The 18,007-nt window shown below is 42.6% G+C and overlaps 1 protein-coding gene across 7 annotated transcripts in view; it reads left to right on the top strand.

Moving 5' to 3' along the window:
• The window catches only part of PIGG (phosphatidylinositol glycan anchor biosynthesis class G), an 82,464-nt gene extending 64,819 nt beyond the window's left edge, over positions 1–17,645 (top strand). For 6 of the 7 annotated variants that reach the window (XM_038124001.1, XM_038124003.1, XM_038124005.1 and 3 more), the window contains one exon: positions 16,026–17,645. In XM_038124001.1, coding sequence (XP_037979929.1) covers positions 16,026–16,251 — 226 coding nt within the window. In that variant the 3' untranslated portion in view covers positions 16,252–17,645. Of the gene's footprint in view, positions 1–8,887; positions 8,926–16,025 lie in introns of all 7 variants that reach the window. The other variant, XM_038124002.1, reaches the window with a different exon arrangement.
• Positions 17,646–18,007: the final 362 nt, after the last annotated feature.

Genomic DNA, 18,007 nt, shown 5'->3' with positions numbered 1-18,007 from the left:
CTAGCACTCCCTCTAGCCTGCTTATTTTCTCATGGTTTCCCACTTTCTCCCTGTCTTGCATGTTTTCTCTCTTCCATGCACACATTCTTTCCTTCCTTCCACAGCTCACCTTTCCTTGCACTTTTGCTCCCTTTCACCTTTCCCCCTCTGTAATTCTCCCCGACACACATGTCCTTTATATCACTTTACCTCATAGATGGTTCACTTCTCTCTCATGTTACCTGCCTTTCTGAATTTGGTGTCATCGTGGTATGTATATGTGTGCATCCCTATGCACTTTCCTTCTTTTGACCCCCTTCCCTTCACTTTTCTTTGTTCTTAGACATGCTCTTCTCCCCACCTAATCTTTCCTCTTTTTTGTATTTATCTTTCTTGTTCTGCTTCACTTTCCCTCTCCCTCTTTTGCTCTGCTGGTCAGTGTTATGGTTTTCCCATCCCTTGCATACTTTTCCATTTCTGAAACATGTTCTTCATTGCTCTCATTTTTACTCTTAGTGTCTCTTTCTCATGTTTTCCCCTCACTTTGGTTCATTATCCCTCCTTTACTGCACAGCATCTCCCCCACTATCCCTGTGTCTCTTAGGTGCATTGTCACTTTCTTGCACACACTTCAGCACTCTCTTATGCTTTCCTTTGATGTCTCATGTGCTTTGATTCTCTTGTGTGTTTCTTTTTCTCTTGTGGTTCCTTCTCACTCTTCTGCATCTTCTTTCTCTGTATTACATTCCCAGTCTCTCTCGTCATGTTGTATGTTTTCTCCCTGTTATGCAAGTTTCCTATCTACTGCTTTCAGTTTTCCTTTTGCTCTTGTTTTTTGTGCTTTGTGATTTTCCTCCTTTTCTTGCATGAGCCCTTGCTAAACTTTGCTGTCCACATATCTGTCTTGCTTCCCGCCTTTACCTATTCTATTCCATTCCGCCCCACACTCTCCAGCTTGATTTATTTTCCTTTTGTTTTTATTTTTTCTCATTACCCCCCTCATTTGCTCTCTCTATGTCTCTGGCTTAGCTTTCACCTGTATAATCTTTCCCCTGGAATATTTTCCCTCTCTATGCCATACTTTCCCAAAGTTGTCTACTTTCTTCTCTTTCCCACTTTCAGGTGCTTTTTTCTCGGTCACACGCACTTTGCATCTCTTTGCAGTTTTCCAGCCTTGCATGTGTTTCTTCTTTCTCTTGCTCTTTCTTATTCTTCTCTCTTCCTCTCCTTAACATGCTTTCTATTACACAATCCCTTTCTCTCCTGCTAGTACCTTTCCTCCCTCATACTTTGTCTCTTGTGCTTCCCCACCTGCTTTCATGCTATCCCTCTCTCCCCTTCTTTCTCAATCTCCTTCTTTCTCTCACTTTCCCCTTTCAATCTCTTGTTTCTTTTTCCTCCCCTCCCTTCCCCTTCACTCTGTCCCTCCTTTGATCTTCCCATTTCCCTACTGTGTGTCTCTACCCTCCTTTTACTCTATATCAGATGTTTTCCCTTTCACATTCACTCTCTCACATGTTCTTCTCTATTTGCTTTCTTCACCTCTCTCACACTGCTTCTGACATGCCCTTTGTCCCTCTGTCACATGCTTTGACTGTCTTGAGTGTTGCTGCTTTCTTTTGCACTTCCCTCTTCTCACTCTTTCTTCTCTCTGTCATTCTTTGCTCCCTTTTGGGTGCTTTTCCATCTCAGACAGGTTTTTCAACTTTCATGTGTGCACTTTCCCTCTTGCTCATGCTTGCAATCTCTTGCCCATACTTTTCCTACCCCTGTTGCTTGCTATCTTTTCCCATTCCCGTGCCTTTCAGGCATGCTTTTCCTCCCTCATGTGCTTGTTCTCCCCTTTCTTCACAGATTTCTCTCAAAGGGATCTGAGCAGGTGGTCTGCTTTCTCTGAGCAGCCATTCAGGCACAGGGAGGGGCTTCCTCTGGCCATCGGAGGTGCAGAGGAGTGATTAAAAGAAGGCTCTTGGGAGCACGGTGAACAGGGGTGTGGCATGTGTTTGAGGGGGCGGCACGGCAGTTCGCGCAGGTAAGGTGGCAGTCATCCTCCTGCTAGTGGGGTTTTTATTTTGTGTTGGGGGTTTGTTGGTTGGTTGGTTTTGGGATTTTTTTCAGCAGTAGTCTCCAAACGATACCATTGCTAGTTAAAGTGTACCAACCCAAACATGCCCCCCCAAGAAGGATGCATCTGTCCAGACCCTTTCCTGTAAGGAGTGTTTGAGCCTGTCAGTAGTACCAGGGGATGGTGCAGAAGATGCCTACCTGTGGTGTGAACAGGTGAATGATCTCCTCTGTCTGGTGGCCAAGCTTAAGGAGGAAGTTGAAAGACTAAGGAGTATTAGAGAAAGGGAAAGGGAAATATTGTGGAGTTTCACCCTTCCATCCCTTAAGAGAAACCCACCAGGAGCCAGAGGACTCCTGTGCTTCCTATAATCAGACAGAAGGACAAGACCTAGTAGATGAAGGAGAATGGAAATGAGTTCCTTCTTGAGGACTTATAAAAATTCTTCCCAACCCCCATCACCTGCCCAGGTGTCACTTCAGAATAGGTATGAGGCCTGGATCCAGAGGGTCAGCCAGATGATATTGAAGAAAATAATCTACCTGGAGAGCCTTCAAATTACACTTCATCTGTCAGATGGATCACTACCTCTAGCATTAAAAAAAAAAAGGTAGTCATAGTAGGTGACTCCCTTGTGAGGGGAGTGGAGGGCCCATATATTGACCAAACCCATCTTACAGGGAGGTCTGCTGCCTCCCTGAGGCCCAGGTATGGGATATCACCAGGAGACTTTCTCAGCTGATTCAGCCCTCTGATTATTATCCTCTTCTGATATTCCAGGCTGACAGTGATGAGACTGAAAAGAAGAGTGTCAGGGCAATTCATGGCTCTCGGTCAAGTGGTTGATGGGGCAGGGTGGTGTTCTGCTCAGTCCCTTCAGTGGCAGGGACAAATGATGAAAGGGAGATGAGAACCCACATCATCACCAAGTGGGCTGATGTCAGCAGAATTTTGGGTTCTTTGATCATGGGGTGGCTTTTACAGCACATGGCCTGCTGGAGTCAGATGAGCTAAATCCATCAGTTAAGGGCAGAAGGATTCTAGCCCATGAATTGGCAGTACTCATTTAGAGGGCTTTAAACTACATTGAAAAGGGGAAAGAGATGCAACTAGGCTCTCCAGAAATAAGCCCATGGGTGGTAAGCCTAAGTCAGGGGTGAAATCAGCAGCCCAGTTGAAGTGCATGTACACTAATGTGTGCAGCATGGGTGACAAGCAAGAGGAGCTGGATCCCATGGTACAGCAGGAAAGCTATGACTTGTTGCTGTTACAGAAATGTAGTGGGACGACTCACATAACTTGGAGCGCTGCCATGGATGGCTACAAGCTCTTCAGAAGAGACAAGAAAGGAAGAAGAGGTGGAAGGGGATGGCTCTGTGTATTAGGGGGGCTCTAGACACCACAGAACTTGAGATTAATGATGATTAATGGTTGAGTGCCTATGGTTAAGAATCAAGGCTGACATCCTGGTGGGAGTCTGTTATCCAACTAGGATGAAGAAGTGAATGAACTATTCTATAAACACCTGGAAAATGTTTCACAATCACCAGCCCCTGTTCTTGTAGTTGCCTTTAATTTGCCACATACCTGCTGGGAACTCAGCACAGCAGAGAAGAGGTAGTCTAGGAGGTTCTTAGAGTGTGTAGAGGACAACTTCTTGTCACAGCTGGTGAGCGAGCCTACCAGGGTAGGGACAATGCTAGACCTGCTGTTTGCAAACAGAGAAGGGCTGGTGGTAGATGTGGTGGTTTGAGGCCACTTGGGGCACAGTGATCATGAAATTACCGTTTTCATTATTTGGTGAAACAAGGAGGGGCGTCAGGTCCACACTGGACTTCCAGAGGGCAGACATTGGCTTATTCAAGAGACTCATAGAGTTCCTTGGGAAGCAGCCCAACAACAAAGGAGTCTGGGAGGGATGCTTCAAATCAGAAATCTTAAAGACGAAGGAGCAAGCTGTCCCTATGTGCCAAAAGATGAGCCATCAGGGAAGACAACCAGCCTGGGTGAGCAAAGAACTTCTGAAGGAGCTAAGGGAAAGAAAGAGGATGTATCACCTTTGGAAGGAGGGTCAGGTGTCTCAGGAAATGCTTAAGGGAGTTGCTGGCCATGTAGGAAAAAAATTAGAGAACCAAAAGCCCAGTTAGTACTCAATCTGGCCACTTCTGTGAAGGACAATAAATTTTCTTTTTAAATACGTTAATGGCAAAAGGAGATGCAAGGATAACCTCCATTCTCTATTAAATGCGGGAGAGAATTTAGTAACTAAAGATGAGGAAAAGGCAGAGATACTTAACACCTTCTTTGTCTCAATTTTCAACAGAAAGACAAGTTGTCCTCAGGACAGCTGTCCTCCTGTGGTGGTAGATGGGGGCAGGGAGCAGAATGGTCCCCCTGTTATCCAGGAGGAGGCAGTCAGAGACCTGCTGAGCCACTTAGATGCTTACAAGTCTATGGGCCATCCCAGGATGATGAGGGAGCTGGCAGATGAGCTTGTGAAGCCACTCTCCATCATTTACCAGCAGTCCTGGCTTATTGGGGAGGTTGCAGATGACTGGAGGCTGGCCAGTGTGACACCCATCCACAAAAAGGGTGGAAAGGAAGATCCAGGACACTACAGACCTGGATGTCATGTTCTGCTTACCTTGCACTTTTTCACACCCCTGGCCCATCTTCACCTTACCCATATTTCCTCTGTCACACACATCTTCCCTCATGCTGTCATTCAGTTTTATTGTCTGTCTGGCATGTGTTTTTTGTCTTGGACATGCACTTTGTGCTTGCTCTCTAATGCTTTGCTTCCCTTGCATGCTTTTTCTTTTCCTTGTGCTGTACTTTTCCTTTTTTATCTTAAGTCTTTCTCTCTCACTAGCCTCCTCTCTCATGCTTTCCCACCTTTCTCACATTTTTCTTCTTGGATTTCCCTCTTGCTTATGCTTCCAGCCTCTGGCTAATGCTTTCTCCCCTAGCTTGCTACCTCCCTCTCTGTTGCTCTCTGTCCTTGTCCCACTTGCTGCCCTTCACACTTCCTCTAGCTTTACATCTCTCACAGTATGTTTCCCTTTCTGTCATATGCCCTTACTGCTGTCCTAAATGTTCATGTTCTCTCTCTTGAGTGTGCATTTTCTCTCTCTTGGATGCACTTTGACCCCTTCTCTTGCTTTCTATCTCTCACTTGCATGACTTCACTCATTTGTGTGTATCATCTTTCCCTTGCACACCCTTGCCCTCAATCCCTTTGCTCTTCTGCTTCCCCTCTTTCTTGCACTGCTGTACAAGACACACAGTTCTCTCCTCTGCTTGTACTTCCTCTCTTACTCCTATTGTCTGTCAATTTCCTGTGCTTCTTTCCTCCCTCTCTCTCATGCTGCCCCTTTTCATCTTTTGTTACCTGTTTTGCTTTCCCTTCTCTTGTTTTCCTTCCCTCTTGCACATGATTTCTTGTTTTTCTCCATCTTACCCACACTCTTCCCTCTTATCATGCTCTCTCACTTTGCCACCTTGTAGTTTTCTCCCTTGCATGCTTCATGTCACTCACTTGCACTTTAGCCCCAGCACATGCTGTCACACTTGGTTGTGCTTCTCGTGTGTCTCTCACTCAATAGCACACCTCTCACTGTCTGCTTGCTAGTTCCCTCTGTCTTTGCATTTCTCTCTTACATAATTTAATTCATCTTGATGCCCTCTCACTTTCCCTCCAAAATTCACCCTAACACTCCCTCTCTTGCTTTCTTACTCTTCTTGCCTCTTACACACCTTGGCACTCACTGGCATACACAGCTTCTCTCACTCCCACATGTTCTTTCCCCATCAGTCTGTCTCTCCTGGGGTCTTTCCCTCTCCCTTGCACTCCCTTCATCCCTCTCTGGACATCCCTTCCCTCCCACCCACTGTACCTTTGGCTCCCCCATCAGATGTCTTTCACCTTCTTACCCTCTTTTTCACACACTTCCCTCTTATCACTTTCCTGCTTACTCTCTCACACTTGCCTCACAGGGCTTCCCTTTCTACCATGCTTGTCTTCACTCCTGCTCTTCTGCATATGGATTTCCCAATCCCAACGGCACTCCTTACATATTTTTTTCCTTTTCTTGTGGGTTGTCTTACATATTTTGTTTCTCTTTTATACTTCATTGTCTTTAATCCTTTCTCTTGACCACATTTAGTTTCAATTGAACAGTATCCCAGTCTCTCTTGCTTGTAGTTTTCTAATTTCATGCACACTGCCTTTTTCTTACCTGTGCTTTCACTTGCTCTTTCACTTCCCCTCTTCTCTTTTGCTCATGCTTTCTGTCTCACTTTCACACATTCCATCCCTCTTTCATACATTCCATCCCTCTTTGTTTTTTATGCTTTCTTTTCAATTAATGCTTTCAATTCCTAGAATTCTCTCTCATGCCTTTAATTTGTTGCATGTGTTTTTCCTTTGGTCTGCTGCAGTTTTCCTTGCTTGCCCTGTACACTTTTCTCCCTTGTGTATGCTTCCCCACCCTCTCTGCCTTATACTCTGTCATTGGTTTCCTCATCTTTCAAGTTTCTACTTCCTTGCATGCATGCTTTCCTTCTCTCTATAGTGTATTCCCCTTTTTCTGCATGTATTTTTTCTCTCTGGTACACTTTCTCAATCTCACAGTCTTACACTTCCTCTCTTTGCTTTTACTTTCCCTCTCTTGGGCACACTTTCCCTCCCTTATGCAGCCATTTTCCTCCTTTCCTGTGCTTACTTGGAAACTTTCCATCTCATTCGTGTACTTTCCTCCTCTGTCACATGCTTGTGATTCCACATGTGTATCCCTAATAAAATCATCTTCTGTGTAAAGTCTCTCTCATTTTTTCATCCATTATCCCCTGCCTTTCCCCTCTCTGATACCTTCTCATTCTTTCTGTTGCACCTTTTGTCTCCTATGTGCACACAATCTGTCATTTTCTCTCTGGCTTCCCCATATGCTTACACGCACAGACACATTCAGTGTGTGTCCCTGCTATGCTTTCCCTCCTTTTCCCTGTTGTTTTTCATCTTTCTCTCATACTTCTCATATTTCTCTCATGTACTTTCTCTTCCTCAATTTCTTGCTCTACCGTGTTCATTCCCTCTCCGACAGGCTCTTTCACTTTCCAATACACGCTTTAACTCTTGTTTGCTCAAGTGTCCCTTTTCTTGACTGTGAATGTTTATCACTTTTACACTCTCTGGGTCTCTCTCAATCAACATATGTTCCCCTCTTGTGCCTTCCTTCCTTCCTTCCGCCACTTCCTTCCTTCCGCCACTTCCTTCCTTCCTTCCGCCACGTCCTTCCTTCCGCCACGTCCTTCCTTCCGCCACATTCTTCCTTCCTTCCTTCCTTCCTTCCTTCCTTCCTTCCTTCCTTCCTTCCTTCCTTCCTTCCTTCCTTCCTTCCTTCCTTCCTTCCTTCCTTCCTTCCTTCCGCCACTTCCTTCCTTCCTTCCTTCCTTCCTTCCTTCCTTCCTTCCTTCCTTCCTTCCTTCCTTCCTTCCTTCCTGCCTTCCTTCCTTCCTTCCTTCCTTCCTTCCTTCCTTCCGCCACTTCCGCCACTTCCGCCACTTCCGCCACTTCCGCCACTTCCGCCACTTCCGCCACTTCCGCCACTTCCGCCACTTCCGCCACTTCCGCCACTTCCTTCCGCCACTTCCTTCCTTCCGCCACTTCCTTCCTTCCGCCACTTCCTTCCGCCACTTCCTTCCTTCCTTCCTTCCGCCACTTCCTTCCGCCACTTCCTTCCGCCACTTCCTTCCGCCACTTCCTTCCTTCCGCCACTTCCTTCCGCCACTTCCTTCCTTCCGCCACTTCCTTCCTTCCGCCACTTCCTTCCTTCCTTCCGCCACTTCCTTCCTTCCGCCACTTCCTTCCGCCACTTCCTTCCGCCACTTCCTTCCTTCCTTCTGCCACTTCCTTCCTTCCTTCTGCCACTTCCTTCCTTCCTTCTGCCACTTCCTTCCTTCTGCCACTTCCTTCCTTCCTTCTGCCACTTCCTTCCTTCTGCCACTTCCTTACTTCCTTCTGCCACTTCCTTCTGCCACTTCCTTCCTTCCTTCTGCCACTTCCTTCTGCCACTTCCTTCCTTCCTTCCTTCTGCCACTTTCTTCTGCCACTTCCTTCCTTCTGCCACTTCCTTCCTTCTGCCCCTTCCGCCACTTCCTTCCGCCACTTCCTTCCTTCCTTCCGCCACTTCCTTCCGCCACTTCCTTCCGCCACTTCCTTCCTTCCTTCCGCCACTTCCTTCCGCCACTTCCTTCCGCCACTTCCTTCCGCCACTTCCTTCCTTCCGCCACTTCCTTCCTTCCGCCACTTCCTTCCGCCACTTCCGCCACTTCCTTCCTTCCTTCCGCCACTTCCTTCCTTCCGCCACTTCCTTCCTTCCGCCACTTCCTTCCTTCCGCCACTTCCTTCCGCCACTTCCTTCCTTCCTTCCACCACTTCCTTCCGCCACTTCCTTCCTTCCTTCCGCCACTTCCTTCCTTCCGCCACTTCCTTCCTTCCGCCACTTCCTTCCTTCCGCCACTTCCTTCCTTCCGCCACTTCCTTCCTTCCGCCACTTCCTTCCTTCCGCCACTTCCTTCCTTCCGCCACTTCCTTCCTTCCGCCACTTCCTTCCTTCCGCCACTTCCTTCCGCCCCTTCCTTCCGCCCCTTCCTTCCGCCCCTTCCTTCCTCCCCTTCTTTCCGCCAATTCCTCCCTTCTCACAGTGCAAATCAACATCTGTAGTCTTCTGAAAGTTGTGTACTGTCTGTTTACATTATCTGTCTCCGAGCCATTACAATTACAGTACCACCAAAACTTGGGCATGAAAAATCCTGTGCTGATTTGTCTGTCTTCTCTGCTAGGGTCCAAAGAGGAGGAGGGTCTGCAGCTACTGATCAAGGTATCTTCATAAGACATCAGATTAGTCTTGTAATTAATTATGTTTTTGTTCACGGTTCCTTTTGCACTTAATGATATTAGCAGTGTCTCATCCTTTGCAGAGGTCTTAGGGTATGGTTCTAAAGATCATGCTGTAATGCATTTTGTTTTCCAGAGAAAGTATGTGAGGCTCTGCAATCTTTATCCTAAAAGTAATTTGCACAAATCTGATTTACTAAGTCAAACACTCCTATGAACTTGCCAAGGTAAAAACTGTATATGACACTTGGGCTTAGTAAGAGTATCCCTGGGTAATCCCAGAAGACATCTCATTGCACCACAAGGAATAAAGAGTCTCTGAGGATGAATATGCTGTGCATTGTGCTAGAAAAAGCTGTGAAGAAAGTTGGGAGCAATATTCTGATACAATGCATGAATGCACAGTTCACTGAAAAAATTATTCCATTGCCCCTTTCTCTAAAGTACTTTGCATTTTCCTTCCTATTTATTCTGAAACAGTTTGGAGCATAGCACCAACTTCGTTTCCTTTCTTAAATTAGCAAGAGCTGCATGATGATGTTGGACTCTGAGTGGTTTATGCTGCTACTCAAGCAGAAGCAGAGTTTTTCAGAAGAACACCACTGGAGAGGTTCATACTTGCAGACCGTTGCTTATATACCTCTTTATTGTACCTCTGTACCTCTTATTTATTGTAGCAATATTTCTAGATGTAACCTGTACTTTTGCTGGTATTGGCCTAGTCCTACTATTCTTACTATTTTTTCCTTTTTCACCATTAGTTTTCTGTTTTCCTCTGTTTCATGGCCAACATAACTGTTTGGTTCTGGTAGCTGTGGATAGGACTGTACATGACATACTGTCATTCTGCATTTATCTAGGATTTTTCTATCTTCTTTTCTCACACCTTTTCTTGAAGCTAACAAATTCTTCTTGAATGTGTGTGTTACTGGGATGGCAGGAGTAATTTGAGGAGAGAGCTGTTACTTAATTTAAGTTGTAAGTTTAAAAATAGTTACTGTAGTGGAAAAATACAAAAAAGAATTGAGTCTGTTCTCAGTGCAGAAGAGTGAGCATTGATTCGCAGAACCACAGAACACCCCAGGTTGGAGATGCCCTTAAAAGATCATCTGGTTCAACCTTTTCTGGGAGGAGGAGCCTCCATGAGATCATCTAGTATGCTGTCCAGTCTCGTCTTGAAAATTTGCAGTGATGGGGACTCTACCAGATCCCTGGCAAGATTGTATCTGTGATTGACTGTTCTCAGGATAGAACATGTATTTAATACTGAGATGAAACCTCTCCCAGCCCTACTTGTACTTGCTCTGTATTTTCTCCATGTACCACCTGGTGAGGAAAGCACCTCCATCCCTTGTTGCTATCTTGAAATAATAAAGTACAGGAATGCTGTGATGAAGTCTGCCTGAGCCTTCTTCATGAAGAAGAGACTTAACTTCTAATATCTTATGTTGTACAGCTCTTTCATGCTCTGAAGTCCTTCTTTAGAGCCCCTCCAGCCTGTTCATGTCTTTTTGGAAGGGTGGGGAACAGAACTGAACATAGTACTACAGGTATTGGCCTGACAAGCACTCAATAGAGTTGGGATAGTCACATCTCTCCCTGCTAGTAGTGTCCCTGGGAATGCAGCCCAGGACAGGATTTGCCTATTGCTGCAGCAGTGCTCTACTGACTCATGTTTAGCTTGCTGTTGCCCAGTACCCCCAGGTCCCTTTCAGCAGCACTGTTTCCCAGTCACATGCATCCTAGCCCATAACCCGTGTGCAGGACTTTACACTTGTCTTTGTTAAACATTTATATATATAGGTCTTAATAGCCTGACCAGATCTCTTTGTAAGACAGCCTCCCTTCTGTGTCCACCTCAACACCCAGTTTGGTGCCAACAGCATATTAGTGAAGGTGCTTTCAGTCCTACCATCTAGACTATTTATGAAAATGTTGAGTAGTTTGGGGCTCAGTAGCATTCACTGTGGGACCCTACTTGTGACTGGGTAAAAACACAGATCACCACCCATTCTGGCCTTGCTGACCAGTTTCCTATCCATACTTAAATAAATTGTGCTTTACCTTTCTAGAAGTGCCTTGTGTCACTGTCACTATGTCTTGTTATACTGATATATTTTAACATATTACATTTGAATTTAATTGAATAACTTGGACACTAACAGTCTGTGTCAAATTTCTTCAGATCCCATCTGTCAATAACAATTGCTAGATGCAATTTTTCTTCACACCTTTAGCTAAGGTGATGAAGAATAACTGTTTGTTTACAAAGATGGGCAGGAAAGCCTGCAGATGCATCTTAACAGAAAATCAAGCTATAAATTTCCTTGTTATTCCTTGCATGTATGACGCCAGTGTAAAATGCTTCAGGTTTTCTTCCTACTGGAAACCTTATGAAGTGTTCAGCGAATTTTGGAAGAATAGTCACAGAAAATTGACTGATGCACTGATGCTGGGTTTTTAAATACTTTGGATTTGTGTTTTGCTTGTTAGGATGGTTTGGTTATACCTTGCTGCAATAAAATCTGGGACAGTGTCAACAGGAATAGGCTGGCTTGGTTTAGAGGTTTTTGTATTGTTTTTTTTTTGTCTTTTTTGTTTTGGTTTGGTTTTTGGTTTTTTTTGGTTGGTTTTGGTTTTGTTTTCCTTTTTTTTCCTGTTTTTTTGGTATGTGTGTGGTTATTTGTTTTGTTTTGTTTTGTTGTGTTGGGTTTTTTTTGCTTATTTTGCTGACATGAAGCTCACAGCACAACTGATTCTGCCAGCAGTGAGAACTGGAAAAAACATTGATACAATTCTATTTTTCATACTCTTGATGCTGAAATCAAGAGAATTGAAGTTTTAAGTGCTAGTAGCTTTTTACAGCTAAGTCTTTGTGAGAACCTGCTGAACACTGTACTACAATCCACATGTGCTGCAGTCCCCTGTAACTTACTGCCACTGACATGGCCTTGCTCAGGTAGTAGTACCTTCTCTGCCTTTCTTAGTGGGAAAAAGAATGCAGAGGGCAGAGAAAAATCAGTCATCCCCAAGTTCCTCATTTCCATGGCAGTAGAATACACTTTACAGCCCTTTTATCTTGCTGGCAACCACCATTTTTGACATCTATCCATTGATAGGATGTGGTGACAAAAATCGTGACTTCATAGCATTAGAAATGTGGTTCTGATTGGTAGTTTCTACCAGAATTAATTGTGTAAATTTCCAGAGGACTCTTGGTTCCCTTGGAACTGCTAAAAATATAAAGTGTTTTTCCATGAAAATGGAGGATTGTGTTCTACAATCTAAAATAGTGTTGTAGAATTATACTAAGTGAGAATGGGACATGTGGGAGAGATGTAGCAAATTTGTTCTTGCTGCTGAACTGATTGATACTTGCTTAGATCAGAGAAATTTCTTACACACTGCAGATACTCTAAGACGTTGGAGAAATTTGGAGTGCTACACAGTTTGCTTCTGAGTGCAACCCGTCATTAGTATATATGGAGCAGATGAACAAAATGCCAAGTAATTTTCAGAGGGCACTAAACAGGGAGATCTTTGAAACTGTAGAATGCCTAGAAAGAGAAGTACCACTTAATACCACAGAGGATGTTAATACAGTAAAGATTGCCTTCAAATAGGCAAATTCAGTATCTCCAGTAGGATATAACTTAGGCAGTGATGTTCAACTAGAAAAGGGGGGGGCGGGGGTGGAAGGGCAGAAATGCTGGAGGGTAACTTGCATTAAAAGGACTCAGCACATTCATACTGAAACCCTCCAGAGCAACCCTCTTCTAACCCTAGAAGAGCAACAATACTAGGGTATTCCACCGTTATATGCTTGCATATTTCTATACTGTTTATTTGGTATGATGTGTTGGAAAAAGAGTTGGAACACTGTAAACACAGTAAAGTTTATTTTAAAATTCCATGTGGATGCATGTGTGGGGCTGGCTGTAGAGATGTTTTTCTTGATTTTTAAGCTACAAAACTTGCTGCAACCAGCTGCCAAGTATTCTGTTATAACTAGGAGACATGTTTTCATAGTGGTTTCAAAATAGTCGTTTTGTTGTTTTGTTTTGCGGGGTGGGGGGTTTGGTTTGGTTGTTTGTTTTTTTTGGGTTTTTTTTCATTGTAGTTTTTTTTTATTTATTTTGCAAGCCTCGTATTACTCAGAGTCACCTCAGAGATGGATTGAGATGTGAAGAATTTGTTGATGAAACATCTACTATTAGGGTTTAGGATATCAAAAGAAGTGGTAAACCTATTAATATAACAGTTTCTTGGGCATATTTTACTATGCATTAAATATTTTCCATTAAGAAACATTTTTTTCTGAAAGCCAGTGTTTTCTAGACTTACTTAATGTTTGCATTCTAATCTGTAGTGCCCCTTGCTTCAGGACTCTCCAAAAACATTATTTTTTCCTGGATTTCACATGAAGTTTGGATATACTTTGTCATCTGTAACACATATGGATCTCTCTTTCAAGTCCTTATTAACTGACTTCCTAGATGAGCTGATTATTAGAAGCTGAGTATTCCTTTTTGTTACTCCTGCGTTGTGCAGAGGCCTCAATAGTGGGCTGTTTTTGTCAGAACATGGAGGTAGTTTATATCTGTCTCTGCTCTTCTCCTTTAAATAATGAAAGGTATTAATTGCTGGAGAGATGATTCAGTGTGGATTAGTTACAGATTGATACTTTAGATGTGTCCTGAGAATTTGCAAGGTTATTCTTACTGGCTGTTCCAGATCATAAACATGAGGATACATGAGTGGCATCCCACAGACAGCTTTCTCTGTTCTTCTGGTGAATTTGTATGGAGTAACTTAGAAACCGGCGGAGCTAGCTGGATTGTCATGGTCATGTTATCAGCAGCTGTCTGATCCCTCGATGCTGCCTTCCTTGTGGCCTGGACATGCTGTGTGCACTGTGTCTGTAGAATGAGAAGAAGGTGCACACAAAGGGCATTACTATTCGCTGTGCAAATTTTGTCCCTGGCGGAAGTAAGAGGAAAGAATGACGATGTGCTTGAAGGGCTGAGTTGTTGCCTTAGGATCAGGCCAAGTAGATCTAACTGATTCTGCTCAGTCACGCCAGTGGTCTGTCCACAACAATGCATGTGTGAATGCTTTCACCAGCTCTGAGATAAACCCAGTTATTCTGCTGTTGAATCCCACTAACACTTTAACTTTGTGGATACAGTGTGCTTTTGCTGCCATCTGCAAATTGCACCACTGCATTATATAATGAAACTCTCCAAGATTTCCCTCTAAAGGTATGTGTCTGTTATCTTGAGAGGTGAAGTGAGTGCCGAGAGCTTTTTTAAGTAGAGGTATCCTGTAAGTAGAAAACAGTTAGCTATTTTTATGATATCACAATGTAGAAAGAATTGTATCATTGATCTAGGGATTCATCTATATGGTCTATCAAGTGTATTTTTTAACTCTAGAAAATGTTTTTAAAAATGCCTGTTTGTCTGATTGAAAAGCCATTTCCTGTCTTTATTTGGTGGTCATCTGACTATTACAAATACTATTTTTACTACAAATACTGTTTTAACTCGTATCAGCATCAGAACAGCTAAGACTGAGTGAACTGCACTTTGTTTAATCCTCGTCAATAAAATCAGTTATTAAACATAAAGTCGGTTATTTACACAAGCTCACTGAAGACTAAGATAATTATGCAGAAGCAGGGAGCAGTCTAATTCACTCCCAACTCTCAGTTTCCTTGGCTAAGCAGCAAGGGAAATAGTTTTCTGTGAACTTAATATATGTTTTTCAGTCATTCATGCCTGCTGTTCTTGATTTTAAAACTCTGCTTTCATTACCTGTTCTTCCTTCTACTGAAAGCCTTGGGAATTTAGATCTTGACTTCACTAGAAAACAGGGCTGTATCCAAGTTATCCGTATTCAACAAATAAGAAGTTTAATGTTTTATGTAAAATACTGCATTCTGTAGCTTACTTAGTCATAAGTGACTAATTAACATCTTGCAGAAGTGCTAGTCATGTTAAATTTTTATTACTTGGAACAAGATTAGAATTAAAAACTGGGAGGAGCAGAACAGATTCTCAGATCAGGATTTTGCTGTAAAACATTTCTACTTTTTGCCAATATGTTCTTTTGGGAACTGCTTATGTAAAATATTTTGATGGGGAGAGGAAAATGTTCGCTTATTATTCCAGTGAAATAGTTTTTTCCTTCCTTTTGTCTGAAGGGGTAAACATCTGAATTTAGTGTGAATTAATCTCTGCAGATGTATTTTGGGGAAATTGCATAGGGGCCAACCCAGCATTGCTTTGAGTCAGTGCCTCAGGAGAGGGAGAACAATCAGAGTGCAGAAAACCTTTTCACTTCCATTTTCATCTGACTCTTGTCACCCACCATAATACATTGATGTGGCCAATATGGTCCATGTAGGTTACATGGGGCAGACATTTCTTGGGATGCAGTGGACCCAGCTGAGCTAAGCAGCTGTGACAGGAATGCAGTGTATCGCTCTTGTGAGCCTAAGAATATGGTATTCTTTGGAGAATGTTATCTTAGTTAGCTTTGCAAAGTTTTCCAATGGCATAAATTTTGTGTTGTTTTGTACAGTGTTGCTGGCCATGGGCAGCGGTGCACTCTGACAAGTTTTATGCCCTTTACAAGGGGGCTGCATGCTCCATCTGACTGTCTGTTGAACAGGTTAGGAAGCTTTGTGAGGAGTACTGTTGTTCTCTTCCTCCTACCATTTGGGTTCGGTTGAACGGCACTGTAAGGCTAACAGGAGACAAAGTGATCTTGAAACTACTTAATGGAAACATTGACAATTAGAATAAAATACATCAAAGTACAGAACAATCTAAGTGTAATGTGAACTACCGGGCACCTTTATTGTAATCTATGCTCACACCTGACATACACATTATAGGATATATAGAGGTGACAAGAACAAATTTTATTGGTTCATCATTGCATTAACAATCAGTTTTCTAACACAAAGTGGAGATCTCTGAATACTCCTTGTGTTGTGAAATAATGCTAAAGAGCGGAGGAACTCCAGTGTCTTCTCTGAGTTTGCCTGAGAATGACCTCCTCTGTTTTTGTTCCCAGGAATTCTGCAGCAGTGGGTCATGGCTGTTTCTGCTACGCTCTCATGCGTTCAATTCCAGTTGCCATCTACGTTGTTTTGGTGACAGGTCTGCGCTACCACCTGTTCATCTGGAGCGTCTTCTCGCCAAAGCTCCTGTACGAGGGAGTGCATGTCTTCATCACAGCTGCTGTCTGCCTGTTCTTCACAGCAATGGATCAGAACCACTCTTACAAAGTGCAAGACTGAAAATAGGTGTGTGGTATGTGGTTCTGCATTGCAATGTCCACTGTGCCACTGGACTGGAAGAAGGAAAATACACTTTAAATTGTTGTGGAGATTTTGAAGAGTAAATTGTTAAACAAGTTGTTTATTTTAGTCAAGATCAGTCTTGTGTTAGAACTGAGCTTGCTTTAAAAATGTTGAATTGAAATAAACTGTTTTTTCAAGGATACCTTTTGTTCTACAGCTGTCATTATAGTACTTCCCAAATAACAGAGTGGTGATATTACATGTTTTGAATTTAAAAATGTACATCTTGATATAAATACATACCAGTGCCTCGTAGGCACAGAAAAAATCCTGTGTGCATATATTTTTTTTATTTTCTTAGACTACAGAATCCTAAAAATGTGCAGGATTTCTAGGTGCTGTTCACAAGATCCTGAATCCATTAGCTTCAGGGGATTTTTGTGTTCGTTTTCTTTCTAGTGGATGCATTGAAATTTTTATTGTACAAACATCCCAGGTTAGAGATTTTGTTTGTTTTGCATAAGCAGCAAGCATTTCTGTTTAAAAGCAGCATTTTTCTTTGTAAGATGAGTGCCATCATTGTTTGTAATGGATTTCAATCTGCACTTCAGACACTGAATAAGAAACACTTATTGTCCAACAAAGTAATGAATCTTTTATGGAGTCCATTCACTGCTAAAATGTTGTTTCTTCTTATCAATGTATAAATGATAAATCGGGTTGGTGCAGCTATTCCACACACGGGTAGAGAGTTGTGAGCAGTGAAAAGGAAAACAGTTTAATGGATTAACTTACCAGCAGAATAAAATGTGTAAAAGGTGTGTTTGCAGTTTGCATCACCACAGCCCTAGTGACCTGTCTGGCCGTCTCACTTGAATGTGCTGTAATTAATTTCTAACAATGTTGTTTTCCTTGCTTCTGTCAAGAAGATACATGTTAATGACCATACTGACTATCAGTATTCATGGGGGGCCTATTCTTTTTGCCTCTTTGTTTTGTCCATGTTTTGTCCATCTTACCATCTAATACGAGTTAGTCTAAATAAATTTGAAGTATATCAGAAGAGAAGCATACAGAGACCTTTTAACTTTTGTTGCAAATGTGGAAAAATAAAGCTTTCAAGACTGATATAGCTGATAGCACAGTTAAAATCATTGATGCACTTTTTGTCTCATGTTACAGATAATGCAGATCTCAAAATGTAGGCCTTTAGTTTTTATACATTGATAATAGGCCTTCTTGATTACTCATAATCAACTAAAATTTTCAATACATTGGCAGCATATTGCTCTTTACCTGAAGGAGAGAATACTGGATCTTAATGTCCTTTACTGTGACCTGCTGGAAGATTGACAATTAAATACTTCTAATAAATCACTTTTTACTGGCAATTATGGTTATTTAAACCAGTTTGTATTTGTGAATGTATCTACCATTTTCACAGTTCTCAATATTTTTTGGTTACCTGCTGGCTAGCAGCCATATTGGCATTATCAGCATATTCTCTGTTTACTTACGTCGTTAATTGGTAAGCAGTCTTCCCTAAAATTCATACAGAGTATGTTTATAAGACATTTGAGTCAGAAAGAAAGGGTGCTAATAAAGGGATGGAAGGCATAGAGCAGAGCTTCTGGTGTACAGAATCCTAAACAACGTGGTACGACATTTGCAAGATCTTTTGTTCCTTCTTTCTGGGTTTTTTTTGGGTTTTTTTGTTTGTTTTGTTTTTGTGGTTTTTTTGTTGTTTTTGTTT

The sequence above is a fragment of the Motacilla alba genome, chromosome Z (assembly GCF_015832195.1).
Source record: "Motacilla alba alba isolate MOTALB_02 chromosome Z, Motacilla_alba_V1.0_pri, whole genome shotgun sequence".
Lineage (NCBI taxonomy): Eukaryota > Metazoa > Chordata > Aves > Passeriformes > Motacillidae > Motacilla > Motacilla alba.
This window is presented reverse-complemented; position numbering and strand designations above follow the sequence as displayed.